This window comes from Vicugna pacos, chromosome 16 (assembly GCF_048564905.1).
Source record: "Vicugna pacos chromosome 16, VicPac4, whole genome shotgun sequence".
Taxonomy (NCBI): domain Eukaryota; kingdom Metazoa; phylum Chordata; class Mammalia; order Artiodactyla; family Camelidae; genus Vicugna; species Vicugna pacos.
In genome coordinates this window covers 52174223-52193964 of record NC_133002.1, presented here as the reverse complement: position 1 = coordinate 52193964, position 19742 = coordinate 52174223, and the positions used below count along the sequence as shown (strand labels likewise).

Genomic DNA, 19742 nt, shown 5'->3' with positions numbered 1-19742 from the left:
TTAGAGGTATCATTAAAGTCCATTATTTCAAGCTGTGGCTTATACACCCAGAAGACACCATGCCAACTCGAAGTTCATCAGCATTTGTGGAATATTGTAAAAATCAAACTGGATGTTGTCTGACAATCACTTTTTGTAAACCTGAATTATTTGAGTTTAATATTTAATTTAAAAATTTAAGGATACAAAACTTCACATTTTTAGCAAAGGAAAAAGTCAAGGAAAAGATCAAAGTAAAAAGAACAGAATTGAGATTAGAAATCCATTTTAAGCCAAAATGACAATGTCTTCATAAGTTAATATTAATCCTTTAATTATAAATTTCAAAGGTTTAAGTAGTTTCTATGACCTTAGCTTTGAATAATTATGCCATATGGAGCTTTTCTTAAATTTGAAAAAGATGCTGAATTGTTGCTCAAAGCCTTTTATGACTTCAGGCTGGCAGAATTCCAGTATAATCCTTCAGATACCATTAAAATTATAGACCAGGAACCCAAGCTGGTAAATACTATGTCAATTTCATAAGAGCTTTTTACTTAGTAAAGAACAGTGTGGAAAATGTTTGATGTGTGTTCATATATTTTAAAATATCAAATCATGAAGCTTAAAATATCTACTTATACTGGAGATTTCACAAAGGAATTGGTAGATTACACGAAACACAAATAATTTTGTATATCATAAAATTAAATAACAAAATTAAAAGGCAGACGCCAAAAATACTTGCCACAGAGAGTTTTATCATCCAAAATGTAAAACAAGTTTATATAAGCGATGAAAAAAATACTAGGACATTAATAGAAGAGAAACTGACAAAGGATATGAACAGACAATTCTCAAAAAATGAAATATGAATAACAAATCCATTACAAATGTTCAATTTCACTCTTAAAGACACAAATTGGAAACAATAAATGTTTTTCACCGAAAAATAAAGAAAAATATTAATACTAAGAACTAGATAAAATAGATATTCTGTTAGGGAAAATATAAATTAGTACAACCTTTTGGAAAAGGAATTTGACCCTGTAATTCTACTGGGGTATTAAACTAAGGGAAAAAAACTGAAATGCTGGCAAATTTTTTTGTATAAAGATGTTAATTTTTGCATCAATTTAGACAAAACTTTTTTTTCAAAAGTAAAAGGCAGAGCTGTTTATTTAGTATGCTCTCAGTCAGCTAAGTTAATACAGCTATTGATACATACATTAAATTATTACTGTTGGTTTTCTGTGGGTGGTGATAGTAATAAGGAATTTTACACTTCTCTATTTTCCATATTTTCTAAAATATCTTCTATTTCAAGAAAGGTTATTTTTTGAAATAGCTGGATAGATTTCTGAAGGAATGGTAAATTTTAACTACCAAAGGTTTAATAAAACTTCTGAGAATTACTGACTACCATCATTTAGTAATGTTCTTCAATTTTTCAAAGGTTCATATTTTATGGACTTTGTTTCAATTTGGTTTGAAAAGATTTTAAAAGGCTGGAAAAGCAGCTTTCACTTTGCAAATGTCAATCATTTATTCTCTTGGATTCTCTATTTCAAGTATTTTGACCTTGTGGAGGTATTTCATGTTTCTCTTAACTCAAAACCATTGAAGATATCATCTGGGTCTAAATTGCTGCTGACAGAGACTCAGGTAGGCTCTGGACTTAGGATTCTTTTATAACCTTAACATTGTACGTGCTACTGAAACAACCCAGACCCACAGGGAAGGTTACATTTAGATAATTTATTATTCTGGGGTTTTTCTCTCCTTTTTGAACGTCAACTTTATACTTAATGAGAGAAAAATCTATTTCTAAACCCCTCACTTCTGACTGGATTTTGAAATGCTAGCAAATATTTAACTTTCAGATTTATTTAAACATAGCAAAACATAAAGCCCTTTACCAGACACAGTGAGACGGATTCAAGGAACATGCACAGTGGCACAACAGGCTGGCAACAGAATTGCCTACCAGTTTATTAACGTTAATTCAAATTTTTAGAGTAAGAACTCAAATGTCTACTAATTTTGTGTAGAAAAATTAAAACTATGTTTAAAAAACTTTATGCTTTGCATTTATTACTAATATGAACAAAATAACAATACTAAACAAATATTTGAATATAAAGATGTGACTCCAAAGTATTTATAATGGATTGAAATCAAATTTGGAGGAACCAGTAACAGGTTTTAATTTACTTTTTTTACCGTTGATAGTTGCCACGCTGAATTTGTCAGTTCATCATCATTCTTTTATTCACTTGCTTAACATTTATGAATATCTACTGTGTACGAGGCACCACGCATGAGCCTGAAACTTCAGAAAGGAGTCTTTCACAAGGACTGTTTCAGGGAACTCACAGTTCAGTTCTTCCCTGCATTTGGAAATCCTTTCACTAGTTAAGGAAAAGCATTCATCCGTCGGAAATAAAAATCACGCTTCACAGCAGAAACTCAGCACTTGGATTTTATCATAGGGACTTTGGGACTGGTTAATTCCACCATCCAGACAAAAACCAAACTCACAGCACTAAGCGCTAGCCATTTAATGCTTTCATCCTGTTCCCCAGACTCTCTTGAGGGCACCAGATACCTGCGTTCTAATTCACCTCCTTGGCATCTTTATTCACGTCAGCTAAAACGACCATGTCAAAGCCTCGTTTCCATCTTCTCGTGTTACTTGGGCTCTCAGTTTAATTCCGGGGCATCCCATTCTTCCAGCCTCAACCCGTTACTCCCTCCTCTACCTGCAGAGCGTCAATTCTACCTGAGCCAACTCTTTTACATCCTTTTCCTTTCAGCTGCATTCTGGCCCACTCCTCAGCCTGAACCCCGGTGTTTCACTTTTCTTAACATTCCTCACTCTGAGCAGACTACTGTGGTGCTTTGCTCAGGATGGAGATGATATCAGATAAACACTCTTCTCAAGTCTTGCTATGGAACTCCTTTGTATCTTTACCACTTCTCTTCTTCCTCCATCCCTCCCTGAAAGTCACGGCTCCTGTCATTAACTAGCTTAATTTATACCAGGTGCGCACCTGCCACGTGCCAAGATTTCTAGACGTGGACAGAAACGAACAAGATAGACAAGGTCGTACTCATGAGTTTATGGTCTAATGGGGAAAACAGAAAATAAACAAGTGGAAAAATGAAAAGATGAATTCTGGTAGTAAGATGAGTGATGAAGACAATGAGGGGACAGGTAGGTGGGAGAGGTAGGCAAGCCTTTAGATGGAGAGGTGAGGGAAGGGCATCCTGCGGAGAGCACAGTGATGAAAAGGAGGATGACTACAAGCAAATGGCAGGGAAGAACATTCCACGCAGAGGGGGCGGAAGAGTAAAGACCTGAAGGCAGGAGAGAGCAAGGCACGTTCCAGGAACAGACCCTCGTCTTATGCAGCTGGATCCTCAAGGCCAAGGGGAGAGGCTGGGCCGCGGCTGGTAATTCCACTCGCACCCTCATCTCCCAGACCACAAGCCATCAGTCATCTACAGTTCTCTCCATCATGACCCTCTTCCTCTCCATTAGTCCCTCTCAAGTATTTCAAGACATTTTCAGCCTAAACATACACTTTCCTTAACTCCTGCTGCTCGCTGGAACTGCACCTTCCTTTTAGTATCAGATTTCCCCCAACAATAGCGTATTCACCAATGCCCAGGTCCTCACTCCTCTCTCACGTGTCTTTTGCAACCATGTTCCTGTTCACTCTATCATTTTTCAGGGCTCTGTCCAAGATCATCAGTGACTTCTCAGTTTCAGATCCTGTGACCTTTCTTCCACCCTCTTCCTCCCTGAGTTTCTGTCACATTCTTGACAATCCTCCTTTCCAAATACTCTCTTCCTTTAGTTCCATGAAAATACAATCTTCTCATATTCCTCTTACCTTAATGACCCTTCTTTGACTGTTTCCTCCCCGACTTCTTAAATGAAGTCTTTCACAGCTGTTTGTTTTCTGTCTGTTCTCCTCTCCTGAGCGGGCTCCCTCTCTGTGGGTGACTCCTACAGCTCTTTCTTCTACTCCTGACTTTTCTTTGATTATATACAAGTAGTCCTTCGGTCGCAAGTGAACATCACAACTAGGTGTTGTGATGGCTCTTCAAATACAACTGAAGTTCATTGCCCAAGTTCATCCTCTTCCTCCCCAAGCCAGAAACTTCCCCTACGTTCCCCATTCATTAAGGGCTGAGTTTATACTTAACAAGTCTAATCAGTGCCATCTCTGAGCTCATTCTCAAACACGTCTCCCCTGGCCCATTGTCACTGCTAAACTCTGACTACCTTCCCTCACCTCTAATGTGCCCTCAGGGGCCTCCAACCTGGATTAATCCAGTCCCCGCCAACTACTTCTACCGCTATGGCACCTTGCCAACACCGACTGAGAGATTTTCCTAATAATCGCTTGCATCTTGACACTTCATTGCTTAAAAATCTTCAGTAGCTTCTCACTGTTTACCCAATGAAGCTGAAACACATCACAGCTTTGGAGACTTGCACTGACCCCGAGCTATTTTTCAGCCTGATCACTAACCACTCTCCTTGAGTGACTTCTATGCCACATACATGGTTCATTTGCCCTTGCTGTTGTTACTCCTTTGGCTTAGAATGCCACCTTGCGTATCTACTCATCAAAACCCTACAAATTACTTATACCTAGTTCAAATGACGTCTCTTCCTGTTAATTTTCCCTGATTTTCTTAATTCCCCCCCAACTCACACTCTACCTTGCATTACAGTTATCCATGGATGCGTGTGTGCTCTCCTATCACTACTGTTGTATAATCTCCTTAATGACACTGCCTTTTCTTCTCTTTTTCCTGTGTAATCCTATAGTGCCTGGGGTAATGCCTTTGGGATCTAGAATATGTTCCAGAAATATGTGCCAAATAAATTACTGATGTTTTTTTTTTACATTTTTATTGATTCATAATCACTTTACACTGTTGTGTCAAATTCCAGTGTTCAGTACAATTTTTCAGTCATACATGGACATATACACACTCATTGTCACATTTTTTTCTCTGTGATTTATCATAACATTTTGTGTATATTTCCCTGTGCTATACAGTGTAATCTTGTTTATCTGTTCTACAATTTTGAAATCCCAGTCTATCCCTTCCCACCCTCTACCCCGCCCCCCCCCCCCCCGGTAACCACAAGTCTGTATTCTCTGTCCATGAGTCTATTTCTGTCCTGTATTTATGCTTTGTTTTTGTTTGTTTGTTTTTGTTTTTTAGATTCCACATATGAGCGATCTCATATGGTATTTTTCTCTCTTTCTGGCTTACTTCACTTAGAATGACATTCTCTAGGAGCATCCATGTTGCTGCAAATGGCATTATGTTGTCGGTTTTTATGGCTGAGTAGTATTCCATTGTATAAATATACCACATCTTCTTTATCCAGTCACCTGTTGATGGACATTTAGGTTGTTTCCATGTTTTGGCTATTGTAAATAGTGCTGCTATGAACATTGGGGTGCAGGTGTCATCCTGAAGTAGATTTCCTTCTGGGTACAAGCCCAGGAGTGGGATTCCTGGGTCATATGGTAAGTCTATTCCTAGTCTTTTGAGGAATCGCCACACTGTTTTCCATAGTGGCTGCACCAAACTGCATTCCCACCAGCAGTGTAGGAGGGTTCCCCTTTCTCCACAGCCTCTCCAGCATTTGTCATTTTTGGATTTTTGAATGACAGCCATTCTGACTGATGGTTTTTAATACTAATTTCTCTTATTAACTGTAACTTGTCAATTAGTAACACATATAAACCTCCACTTGAAAATTTTCATTTATTAAAAAAATGTAAAATGTGAATATATGATGCAACAAAATAAAAGCATGAATTGTACATTTTATAAGTCTGGCTTTACTATGTTCATTTTTTTTTTTTTTAATTCGAGGTGCCCTGGTGTCTGAGCCATTTAAGAACATTTCCTTGTGAATACTTTGAACTGCTGGCAGAGATGAGTGAGGCCAAGGTGGGGTGTGTACCAGTTCCAAGAAAGGTGAGTATAACACCATTTCACTCCCCATTGGTCTCTCTTTTGCTATTGTCACAGGGCTAAAACTATCGATAGATACGGAATACACAAATAGAAGAATGTTCCCCTAATTCCTGAAAATTGGTATATTTTAGCATCAGAGCATGATTACTTTTCACTGCTTTGATGGAATTATCACTAACATCCTCACTTGGATGTATAAAAGGCATCTCAGCTGGGACGTGTCTCACATGCACTAATGACTCTCATAGTCATCTCTCCGCAAAGGGAAACTCCATTTGCTTACTGGCTCCAGCAAGTCACCTTGGAATGACTCTGGACTCCTAGCTCTCACTCTCTCTCTCTCTCCCTCCACCCTCTCCCTCTCCACATCAGAACCAACAGCAAACCCTATCAGCTCTACCTTCAGACATAACCTGAATTTGATCAGTCATCACCTTCAGAGCTACGGGCCAGGCCCAAGCATCCATCATCTCTTGTCTAAATTACTGCAGAAGCCTTTTAACTAGTCTCTCTACTCCCATCTTTGCCCTCAGATGCGCAGTCTATTCTCAGTATGCGCAGTCAGAGAAATCTCATTCATATGTGCCAGGTCATGTTGATCCTCTGCTCAAAACCCACCAAGCTTTCTCTACTCATGAGAGTCAAAGCGGAGCTCTTTCAAGGGCCTACAAAAACCACCAGGGCCTCATACATCCCTTCAGGTTCTTCCCTGACCCCATCACCTCTTCCTTCTCCTCCTCCATCATCATCTCCAGCCACATCGACCTCCTTAATGTTCCTGTAAGAAGCCAGGCTCACTCCTGCCTCTTTAGAGACCTTTTCTATTTTTTTCTGAGTTCAGAGCTTGGCTGCCAAGGGCAAAGTTTAAAATCTGACTCTCAGATAATTTAAGCTACTACTACTATAAAGTAAGCACCTTAGGACCACAATCTATGTAAAATTGATGGAGTAGTGCCTAGAATGGTGTTGTATGCTTGGTGAGGACTCAGCATTTAAAGATGAAGAAGAGGTAGAAAAAATAAACAAAATTAGAAGATTCTTACTATACCCTTGGCAAAGGGTATCCTTTCCAAGTTTCTTGATCCTATGATATAGATCGGTCTTAAACAGGGGCAATTTACAGTTGTTACGATTAATAGCAATTTACATTTTCTACCCGAATAAAATATTTACACTTTTCTAGAACATCAAACGGACAAATACTTGAAACTGTATCTGGAATATAAGTCAACTCAAAATGTGTAAACATCATACTGACATACAGTTTAAAAATATATAATTCTAAAGAGAGTTCTTCATTTCAAATATCAATCTGGGAAAATATGTCATCATTTATGTGACACTGTTATAAAAAGCTGTAAAATCTAGAAATGACTATTAGACAATATAGAAAAGACCTGAAACCTAGTCTTAACTTAGAAAAACTCAGGGTTATAGCCCAAATACCCCAATCAGTATATCTGACAATATTAGAACACTGTTTTATCGAATGTCTATTTAATTACTGTGGAATGAGCCATTCCATACAATCCCTTCCATGAAAGTCAAGGGAAAAGCTAGGAGACCTACCTCCCTTAGACAGACAGCAAGATACTTGGACTGCTCATTTGAGCAGTTTATAAATTTAAAGAGTTATTCTATGCCCACCACCTTTTGGAAATTAAATATAAGGATTGCAGCAGTGAATTTCAAACATGGGTCTCAACTGTCTATAAAAATCCCAGTTGGGTATCTTACCTTCTCCAGCGTCATCTCTGTCTCAGCAGCGTGCGTCTTTTTCAGCTCTATTTTCATCTTTTCTGATTCAGCCTTCAGTTTGTTGACGGTAGTCTCGTGGTCCCGTGCAGCCCTCTGCTTCTCCTCTTCACGAAGAAGACCGAGCTCTACCAGCTGCTGTTTGCGCTGTGAGTTCACATTAATCAGCTCTTCCCTCAACTTGTGAACTTGCGCCTCCATGTCAGCAATGACCTTGTTTTTGAAAATGGAAAAATGGGCAGAGGATATAAGGAGGAAAGTCATAAAAGAAATTGCAAAAGGCTACCAAACATACAAAAAATTCACTCCTTCCTTCCATCTCTCTCCTTCCTGCCTTCCTTCCCTCCTTCTCCAGTTCTATGTCATTTCTTTCTCACTTAAGACGCAGATACTACCTTAAACATGTCACCATATACAACACAGTCAGTTTCCCTTGTTTTGAATATCTGTGTAAATGGAATAGTACATGTATTCTTCTACAATTTGCTTCTTCAAATATTCAGCATTATGCTTCTGAGATTCACCTAGTACTTGCTATTGTATTTTTGTTTTTATTTCATTGATTTCTGCTCTTATTTCTGTTAAGTCCTTCATTCTACATTCTTGGGTTTTTTAATTCTTCTAATCTCTTATTTGGGATATTTAACTCTTTTATTTTTATCCTTTCTTCTTTTTCTGATTTATAAACTTAAGACTATAAATAGCTCTCTAACTATTGCTTAAAATTTAATCTCTCAGGTTTAAATATATGAGCTTTTCATGGCTATTTAGTTCAAAACATTTTTTAACTTCCACTGTTATTTTTTCTTTGACTTAATGATCTATTTAAAAGTATGTTTCTTAATTCCCAAACATATGGGGTCTATTAGTTTCCTAGGGCTGTCATAACAAAGTACCACAAACTGGGTGGCTTAAGACAATACTTATTGTCTCAAAGTTCTAGAGGCTAGAAGTCAGAAACCAAGGTGTTAGTAGGGTGGGTTCAATCTGGAGGCTCTGAGGCAGAATTGGTTCCATACCTGTCTCCAAGCTTAGTGTTTGCTGGCAATCCTTGGCATTTCTTGGTTTGTAGGTTCATCAGTCTAACCACTGCCTCCATCTTCAGGTGAATCTGAGTGTCTGTCTCTGTGTCCAAGTTTCCCTCTTCTTTTAAGAACACTGGTCATACTGGATTTAGTGCTCATCCCTAATCCAGCATGACCTAATTTTAACTTGATTGCATTTGCAAAGACCCTACTTCCAAATAGTCACGTTCAAGGGTTCTGGATGGATATAAAATTTTAGGGGTGCATCAATCAGCTTAGGACATGGAATTTAATGACTGTCTTTTTGTTATTCACTTCCAAGTGCACTGTGGCCAGAGAATGAAGTCTGTATCACATTAATTCTTTGAAATTTGTTAAGACTGCTTGATGGCCATTTATACAATTTTTAAAGCTTCTTCAATGATTGCGAAGAAATATGTACTCTATATTTTCTGAAGTTGTTGGGTGCTGTGTTCCATACAAATCCATTAGTTCAAATTTATTATGTTGAAATATTCTATGTCTTACTGATTTTTTTCTTTACTTGAGCTATCGATTACTTAAAGATGTGTTAAAATCCCCCACTCTAATGGTAGGTTTATTTCTCTCTGTAGCTCTGTTAAATTTTCTTTTACGTATTTTGAGGTTTTAAGGTCCATGTAAGTTCTATATCTTACTGTTAATTAGATTTTTGTTTTCAAATAGTGATGCTCAGCCTCTTTTGATTTTGCCTTAAAGACACTTTCATCTGAGATTAACAGATTTTAATAGCAGCTTTTCAGAGGGAAGATAACATTTGTTTGGTATATTTTTAACCACTCTTTTACTTTAAACCTTTTTGTATCCTCAAATTTTAGAGATTTGTCTTATAAATAGCATATATTTTTACTTTTAAGACTTCTTTTAAAAAATTAAATCAAGCTTTGTCTGTTAAACGGAGCATTTAGTCCAACTTAGTCCATTCGTTTGTACATGCTAACGTATTTGCCTTTATGTTTTCCTCTTATTTGGGGCCATTTGCCCTACCTTTTGTATGTTTTGTTTTTCTCCCTACTTCTTCTTCTTTTATTCTAAATGAATAAATTTTTTTGCTCCTTCAATTTCCTTCTCCTCTCTAATTTGGAAGTGATCTACTATATTTTCTTTCAGTGCTCACAGTAAGAGGCCTCAACACCCAAGTTTCACTTATCAAATTTTAAAGTTAATTATTTTTATATCCTCTTAAACAAAAAAAGAAACTCAGGACATTTTAAGCCCTGTTGCACTCTTCCATACTTATATGCGAGAGTTGTTATTTTCAGTTTATTTTGTTTTTATCAACTCAATACTGCTAATTATTTTATTCCGTCAGTAACTGCTTAGATATATTCGTTTATTGCCACTGTCTTACTCCATCATTCCTTCCTTCCATCCAACCATTTTCCTCTAGCCCCAAGTGCATCCTTTGAGTTCTTTGAAGAAGTTTAGTGGCAAGCACTCTCAGTTTCCACTAATTTGAAAATGTTTTTATGGGTGTTGTTGAAAAGTCAGCTGCTATTCATTGGAAGATAATTTGCTTTTATCTCTCTGCTTGGAAGATCTTCTCTTTGTGTTTTGTGTTCTTCAATATTTTTATTTCTCTAAATATGTGTAGAGAAATAAAAAATGTGTAATATGTGTAGATATATTTTTATTTATTCTGATTGGGACATGCTATTCCTCTGAATCTGTTTTTGTAAGTACTGGAAAATTCTCAGGCATAATCTATTAATTTAATGTCTCTGTTCCACTCTTTATGAACTCACATAGATGTACGTTAGATTTTTCCATTCTTTCATTTCACTGAACCTCTCTCTCATATTTTTTTCTCAGCTCCTGACAACTGGCTTACAGCTATGAATTTTCAGGGGCACCCCCCACCACAATGCTAACATCGTTTCTAGTTCACTGGTTCCTAACTCACCCACACACGGTGGTTGTGGCCCTTTGGTGCCCCAGCTTTGTGCACAGCAGTATCCTAGATTCCCCACCTTAAGCAAACCCTGGGCTTTGTTTTTACCCGCTGTGCCCAAAAAAAGCGCCCCCAAAATTCAAGTTCACTCAGTTTTAGAAAAGGTTTCCAAGGTGAGAACTGTCTTCAGTGCTCTGCCTACACCTCTGGGTTTCTGTTTTCATTTAGATGTTGATATCTGAGTATCCTCAACTTAATATCTTGTGAATATATTCAAGAAGATGTTCTTTAAAAAAATCATATCTAGGCTTTTAATTGTTTTTCAGAGGAAAAGTAGATCAGGGAACCTAGGACGCTGTGCTGCCAGATGAACAGATAGTTCAGGCTAAGGGGAGTTATCACCATCATCGCCACCGTCATCGTCATTATCGCTGTTGATGCATTAGCTGTGAACACAACACTTCCTGAAACATGACAATAATTGTTCTATGTATGATGTACTTCAGCAAGCTCTGCATGAACCAACATTCCCCTGACTGGAAATCAGAAAATCCAAAAGTGACAGTAATGACAAAAGTTACATTAGGATGCTGGGATTAAGAATACAAAGCTAAATGACGTTGCTTTCCAAATCAAAATATATACAATAAGAGATTACTCTATTTTCAATAAAAATCCTGTTATCATTTATTCTGGATGTTAACAATTTTATAATTTCTACATGATAAATAATAATTGCTAGCATCTTGAGTATTTATTTTGCACCAGGCATCTTATGTAGATTATTTTATTTACTATGATAGATATTACATAACCCAACATGATAGATATTAACATACAAAACTTTTCTTTATCTTGGATTGTGGTTAGTACACAGAATTTTAGCTACTGACCCTGCCCATCTACACTAGATTGGAAGAGACATGAACTACAGATGGATGGTCAAACACATTTATGTTGGAGGAGAAGAAAGGGTTTAAATAACAAACCTTAGCCCCAGGATTGGGGGTGATAGGGTGCTCCATTTTTATTCTGCCTCCCTGAAAAAACAGCTGATTTGAAATGGATGGATGGTCCCAGGGGAATGAACAAGAGGACTTTATATAAAAGGCAAGAAAAAGTATGCAATGTTTTAAAGTGCATCTGCTTCCCTGTTGCATAGATGCAGTGACATTTGTATATTGGTGGACAGCTATAGACAAATTATCCTGAAAACAAAGCCTCTTGCTCTCTATTCCCCGTTTTATGATTCCTCCCCTTTGAATGCCATACTTGGACATAGTAAGAAAAGAGATGGTTTATTTAATCATGTTCTGAAATAGAGAAGAAATCTTCTAAGAGCTGATAGACTTAGGGAGTGATAACAGTTACGTTTTTAGGAGGCAAAATATTCTTTTAAAAAACAGTCATCTCAAAATGGCAGACGAGGATGGGCTACGGACTCTGTTTCCCAGAATCAACCATGGAGAAACCACAGGAAGCATGAATCTGGGATATTAACAATTACAACAACCACAACGGTAAAAACAATAGCAAAAACAAACTTAGAGGAGCTCCTGCAGAGAACAAAGGCTGTCCTGAACTGCAGACTATGTGTCTGTGGAAGGGAAGGGGTTGCAGCCTGGGAAGAAAACCAGGAAATTGTAAGCTGTAAGAAGGGGCATTGAAAGAATGCTTTGTTCTCTGCTCTTGACTCTCCCTTTTGTTGCCATGGGACAACCTTAAGTGTCCCATTGCCATTTTGGAATCAAGAACCCAACGTGATCTTGCAATAACTGGTCAGACCAAGGCAAGCAAATGCCTCGCTGGGGTGAGGAGTTGAAGAAAAAGGTGAAGACTTATCAGAACTTCTGGGGCATTCACTCTTCCACACTGCCCGCTCCAATTTCCAGAACTAATGATATTTAACCTTAGAAACTGCCTCCTCCTATTGATGCTTATTTCCAAGAGGTTAAAGATGAATTCCTGAACAGCAGATTTTCCTGAGTAGCTGTGAACGGCAGAGGTGCCGCAGTGGAGTGCTCTGTTTCAGGGTCTGCAGTCTCCCCCCTCCTTCCGTAAACTCATCCAGCAAGTCAAGAGCTAAAGCCTGGCCTTTTGCTCTTTCCAGTAGATGTTACCATTTAGACTGTTTGATAGTTCCAGGGGAATATTAGCTCACTGGCCAAATTAAAAATCTCTTGAGGAGTGAAACAACTATCAAAAAACCCAACAACTAAATGGCATACATCATCTGAAGCAGTACAGCTGGAACAGTTGGTTAAATAACTTTTAAAAAGCATAATAAATAAATAAATATTTATATATACATACATATGTGAGTATATATGCATAAAAGTATACTAAAAAGGGTAAGCAAAGAAATTAGAGACATAAAGCAGGAATAAGAAGTCATAAACTAAGGGAAAAGTGGCGATGACGGGAGAAAGAAACAGTGAGCTATAGCCAACGAACGGAATTATAAACTGCAAAAGATGATCAGATTGAAGGACTCTCCCAGAAGACACCAGGAAAAGGCAGAGATAGGAAATGTAAGAGAGAAGCTGAGATCTGAAGAGGACAGAGGAAGTGACAATATTGTGATAAATGGAGCACAATGTTCTGAATGTTTGTGTCCCCCGAAATTCGTATGTTGAAAATCTAATGCCCACAGTGATGATTCTAGGAGGTGGGGCCTTTAGGAAGTAATAAATGCCTTTATAAAATGGGGTTACTGCCTTTATGAAAAGAGACCCCAGAGAAATTCCTTGTTCCTTCTACCAGGTGAGGACAGAGAGAGAAGATGCTGGCTGTGAACCCTCATCAGAATGCGACCATGCCGGTGCTTTGCTCTTGGACTTCCAGTGTCCAGAGCTGGGACAAATTTCTGTCCCAATTCGTGGTACTTTGTTACAGCAGCCCAAGTGAACTAAGACATGGAGTCTGAGAATAAGAGACATGGAAAGATTTTATCCAAGTTCATTCTGATTTGAAAGCCTTTGCTTTCAATCATACACTATACTGTGTCAAAGTAGTGAGAATTTCTCATAAAGAATGGTATTTCTAAGCAGTGTAGTATGTATTTTATTCATTTATCCTTATTGTGTACCTCTAATCCTTAATTTTCACTATGACTAGTACAAAGTTAACATCCCAGTCATAGGCATTAAATCTTTACAAAAAATTAAAACAAAAAATGCTAGTTTTCCAAAGGCACTAACACCATCCCAAACTGAATTTCAGTGTTTGTTAATGTATATAAAAATATTTTTAATGGTATAATCACTGCATAGGTGCTGTTCTATGTTTTCCCACACCTGGTTTTACATCTTTATTCTTATTTATTAGTGTATTTGTTATTTTTAGTGGCTCTGTGGTATTTCATCAGTATGATCTATCATAACTTACTTAATCATATTATTTTGAATATTTGCCTTGTTCCCAGTTATTCATTATTACATATGAGAAATCTGTGAATAAATTACAATATTTTGCTTTTAGGTTAATTATCAAAATTATTTGGTCAAAATGTAAGAATAATTTTTTACTTTTTTCCCAAATTGCTCTACAGAAACACTGAATTCATTTCCGGAGTGAACACCAGCATATGCCTGCACCTGTTCCTCCACACCCTGGCCACCAGGGCTGTGCTCCCTCCTTCTGTGCATTGACTAGGTATGTAATAGTAACTTACAGGAAGGCATTTTACATTGCTGGCAACACTGATATGCACTGGCTTTATTCCAATGGTGATTTTTCAAGTAGAAAAACTATGCTGAAAAATGTATCAACTAATTATGGAAGAAATAAACATTAAATGAAAGAACTTAATGCTGAAGCCTTCCCTTAGGTATTTAATATTTCAATCATTAGCATGTGCTGATAGCTAGAGTGGTGAAACTGCCAAGATCAATTTGAAATAGATGTGTTCATTTTTCTTTAATATTATAGTGAGCTACAAAATTTCATCAGTGTGACTAATACGAAAGAGCAGAATTATTTTTAAAACTCACAAATTAATAAAAGTTGTGTCCCTAAGAGACAAACCATAATGACAACTTTTACTCAAGCTAACTCTCAATTAAAAACATAGAGGCCAGAAAACGTAGAAGCAACCCAAATGTCCACCGATGGATACATGGATAAGCAAAATGTGGTTTACACATACAATGAGTTATTTTGCAGCCTTAAGAAGGAAGGAAATTCTGCAATATGCTACAACATATATGGATCTTGAGGATATTATGCTAAGTAAAGTAAGCCAAGTCACCAAAAGACAAATTATGAGTGATTCTTTATAGGAAGTACTTAGAGTAGTCAAAATCATATAGATAGAGTATAAAGTGGGAGAGAGGAGAAAGGAGAGTTATTGTTTAATGGGCACAGAGTTTCAGTTTTACAGGATGAAAAGAGTGATGCGATGGATGGTGGTAAGGGCCACACAACAATGTAACTGTATTTAGTATCACTGACTTCTACACTTTGGTGAAGATGGCAAATTTTATATTATGTGTATGTTACCACGATAAGAAATGGATTACAAAACACCCTAACAATATAGACCAGTTTCCTCAGAAAGCTAATGATTCTTGAAACCACTCTGAATCTGACAAATTCTGGAAAAGAAGTGAGAAGTTGAAACATCTTATAAATGATTATAGATGGCCAGGATTATTATACCAAACAAAATTTTAAATGTACTTCATGAAAGCAAAATGTATCTAAGCTATGGACATATTCATGGTTAAGAAATAATCATTTATCTTATTTTCAAAAGTGAAAAATTATTCTACAGTTATTTTTGGAATAAAGACACACTAACAACTTACTGATATATTAGGTTACCTTTGTACATTCATAGAGTTTATGAGCAATCACCACCACAAGCTGAAATATTTTCCATGTGCCACTCTATAATTTATAATTATGAATAATTCACAGTTTGTTAGGACTATGATGTGGAAGCCGCTGTGATAAGTGACTTCCAGAAAAAACATTTCCCTAAAGAGTTTAGATTATAATATGTACGCTACACACACACAAAGACACACACACACACACGCACGCCATAAGAGCCATACATAAAGACAAAGTGCTGTAAGAGGTCAGAAGAGGGAGCAGTTACTGTGAGCTTGGAAGGATTCTGGAAAACTGAGTAAAACTGAACGCATCTGAGATGGACCTTAAGAGATAAATTAGTACCATGTGGGGACAGGGATAGATGTTGGACATTTCAGGCAGAAAGAACGAGCCACATGGAAGAAGAAAAACGGAGCATTAAAGAGGAAGCAAGGAAACTCAGAAAAGAGAAATTTGGTGCAATTATTGAAGGATTTTGAACATGAGCTACAAGAGTTGGATTTCAGGGAACTGAAGAAGCAATGAAGAAGCCTAAATTGGTTTCTGGAGCAGGGTATGTGGGGATACTGACCCAAGAAATACCACTGGATTTGTACCAAGAAAAACTAATCTGGAGGCATTTTGCAAAATAGATTACACACTCAGGAGATGGGAAGGCCAGCAGTGGGGGAAAGAGTGGAATGAATGGGAATACAACTTCAGAGGTAGAATTAAAGGAACTAAGTGACTAAATAAATGTTGAAGGCAAGGAAGAGTGAGGCATATTGGTGATTTAGGATATTTACTTCAAGTAGTTTGCCAAACTAGATATGCTGAGGCACCCTTGTGAGATGAAACAACAGAATCCTGCATAAAATACAGTTTTTCCTCTTTGCTTGTAGGAAGAAAACACCCAAAGGGAAAAACAAAACAAAAACTACACAAATGTGAAACTGCATGTGCCAAAACCAAGATAATGAGCAGGAAGCCCAATCAAAAGGCAAGATATCTCTCAGGGAAAATATCAGCATTGCAACTTGAGGGGAAAGGAATGTGGTAACTGAACGGGACACCACCCATTAAGCCAGAGATCCTAGAACAGGACTCAAGTGGTTTCAGGTCAGCAGTGTTATCAGCTCCCACCTGAAGCTAAAACAAATCCCCTCTGGAGAGAAGCTTCTTCTGTTTAATGTCTCCAAGTTTCCCACAAACTAAGATTACACCAAAAATGAGCTCATAATAAAAAATTACCACATCAAAAAAACATTACTACATCCAAAAAAATTTACTACATTCAAAAAAAAAAAGAGCTTATAATAAAAAATTACTACATCCAAAAAATAAAAAAAACCCAGTTGGTCAGAGTCAACAGAAATAGATTCTCACTAGCAAGCTCTTCAGATATGGGAATTATCAGAAAAAATATAAAATAAACATACAAAATAAACATGTATTAAATATTTAAAGAAACAAAGGATGGAATCACAAAATGAGTAAGCTGGAAGAAATTAAGCAAAAATTACCAGATCTGAGAAAGAACCAAACATAATTTCCAAAAAAAAAAAAATTTTGTATAAAAGATAAACTGGATGAGTTAAGGCAACTGAAACCTAGCAAAAGTGAGAAACAGTGAAACAGAAGGGAGAGCTTCATAAATTAAGCACAATGCAGCAAGTAATATCAGGGGGAAAAAAAAAAAACAACAACAGTGAGATGTTTGAAGCCATAGTACAGAAAATAAGATCTAATGTGTATCTAGAGTTCCAGAGGGAGAGGAGAGAGAAGGGAAGAAAGTATGAAAAGATGATGTCTGAGGACTTTCCAGAACTGAGGAAAAGCAAGACTCCACAGAAATAATAAGCAGAATAAGTATCAAGTAAGATGCGAAAATGGGGGGGAGGGGAAGGAAAGAAAGGAAAGAAATCCACATCTAGATAACAGGCAATAAAATGGCAGGACACAAAATACAAAGAGAAAAACTTAAAAGCGGAAGGAGAAGGGGAGAAACAGATTTTGGTTTCTAATTCCATCCTCCAATGAAAGGAACCAGTAGTCTTTGGACAAAAGACTGATTCTAAGAATGGGCAGAAAATACCTAAGACAAGCCTGGAACATCTTGCTGTGCTAGAAGTAAGGGCGTGCACACTGGTGGAGGTATATCAAAGGGATAAGGGGCCAACTGAAAGAGCTCCCACTGGCTAAAGCTAGAACAATCTGAGAAACAAGCATTGGATTATATCCCAAAGATAAAATAAATATCCACAAGTACATACTGATATAAATGATTTAATAAATAAATAAAGGAGAGGAGACAAGTCTTCCTTGCAGAAGAATTCCAAATTACAGTAGAAAGGGATTTCACAAATTCCTAATAGACACACCTCAAGATCATCAAAAATAAGGAAAATCTGACAAATTATTATAGCAAAGAAGAGACCAAGGAGATATGACAACTAAAGTTAATATGATATTCTGGATGGGATCTGGAACAGAAAAACAAATGCTAGGAAAAAACTAAGGAAATCTGAATAAGGTATGAATTTTAGTTAATGATGATGTATTAACATTGGTGCATAACTGTAAGCAATGCGCTATCCTAACATAAGATGTTAATAATAGGAGAAGCTGTGTGAGATAAATGGAAGTCTCTAATATTATCCTCTCGGTTTTTCTATAAATCTAAAACTGGTTTTAAAAAAGCCTATTTAAATTTTTAACAAGTCAAAATTCATCTATGTTTTTCATGAGACACACTGAAGACATGAAGAGACTGAAACTAAAGAGTTGCAAAAAGTTATACAATGAAATATTAATAAAGGCACTCTCAAAATAAGTATCACTAAATGATTTTTAAAATGTCATTCACCAGGGAGACACATCTAAGTTTGTACATGTGCTAAAACAACCTTAAAATATATACAACAAATTTAGTGGAACTACAGGAGAAAATGGTCAAGTCCACCATTCCAGTAAAAGATTTCATTATACCCATACACACATACACAAAATTCAAGTGTTAACATGTTGCAAGAAATTGGTGGTGTCAAAGATATTCTTTGACAAGATTGCATTTAAATTAAAATCCATGACAGAAATAGCAACACAAAACCAAAATAATTTCCCATATACTTTGAAATCTAAAATATACACCTTAAATAATTCATGGTTCAAAATGAAGTTAAGATAAAAATTACAAGCACTTAGAACTAATCTCTGGAAGAAGACACAGGACACTTTACATTTGCACTGTTTTAGGTGGAAATGTGGGGGGTACTGCTGACAGGAATGCATGGAGATATTTTATTGTACCTATTTTTATGACTTTTAAATTTTGACTGGTGTTAACATATTTTCTAATCAAAATAAAACTACAACATTCAAATTCTTAGAAATGATTGATAATGAACTTTTTTTTATCAAATCATGAAAGATGAAATGAAAGTGAAGGAAATATATAGCCTTAATATGCTATTTATTTTTAAAAGACTATTAATGAAATGGGCAACTGATTTAAGAAATGAGCAAGACAGAACAATTTCTGGTAAGACTGATGAAGCAAACAAGAGAGAAGGCACAAATCAACAATATGAGGGATGAGAATGAAGTATGGCAATATTATGTAGAAAAAAGATAATAACTAATATTAAAATTTTAAAAGGACATACTACAGAACCATTAGAGATTAAAGAGACAATACTACTATAAAAATAGTATGCCAATAATTGAAGATCCTAGGTGAAACAGATTCCTAGGAAAATATAAAATTTCAAAAGAAGAAACAATCAACTAAAGCAATCTAATTAAAGAAACTGAAAGAACAGTTAAAAATCTTCTGACAAAGAAAACACTGAGCTCAGATAATTTTATAGATGAGTTCTAGAAAAATCCCCAGGAGATGGATCATTCTAATCTTTTACAAACGTTTCGAGAGAATAGGAAATGAGATATCTACACTTAAACTACTTCAGAAGTCATAATATGATACCAAAGGATGACAGGAATAGGAAGAGAAATAAAAATTATAGGCCAGCTTAGTCACGGACCAGACATAAAAATCTTAAGTAAATTAATAGCAAACCAAGTGCAGTAATGTATAAGAATAAAATAAATAATCACCAAGTTGCAGAGAATGCAAGGGCAGTAGAACATTTATAAAATTCTATAAATGCCAATAAATATCAAATTTAGATAAAAAGAAAAAATCCTAAACTACAAAA

General features: G+C 36.4%; 1 protein-coding gene across 7 annotated transcripts in view; it reads right to left on the bottom strand.

Annotated features, from left to right (window-relative positions):
• Positions 1-19742, bottom strand: part of CEP112 (centrosomal protein 112) — a 371189-nt gene that overhangs the window by 142475 nt on the left and 208972 nt on the right. For all 7 annotated transcript variants that reach the window (XR_012059795.1, XR_012059798.1, XR_012059796.1 and 4 more), the window contains exon 21: positions 7735-7965. Coding sequence is in view for 4 of the 7 variants with exons in the window: in XM_072939445.1 (XP_072795546.1) it covers positions 7735-7965 (231 nt within the window). In the remaining 3 variants the exon portion in view is untranslated. The remainder of the gene's footprint in view (positions 1-7734; positions 7966-19742) is intronic.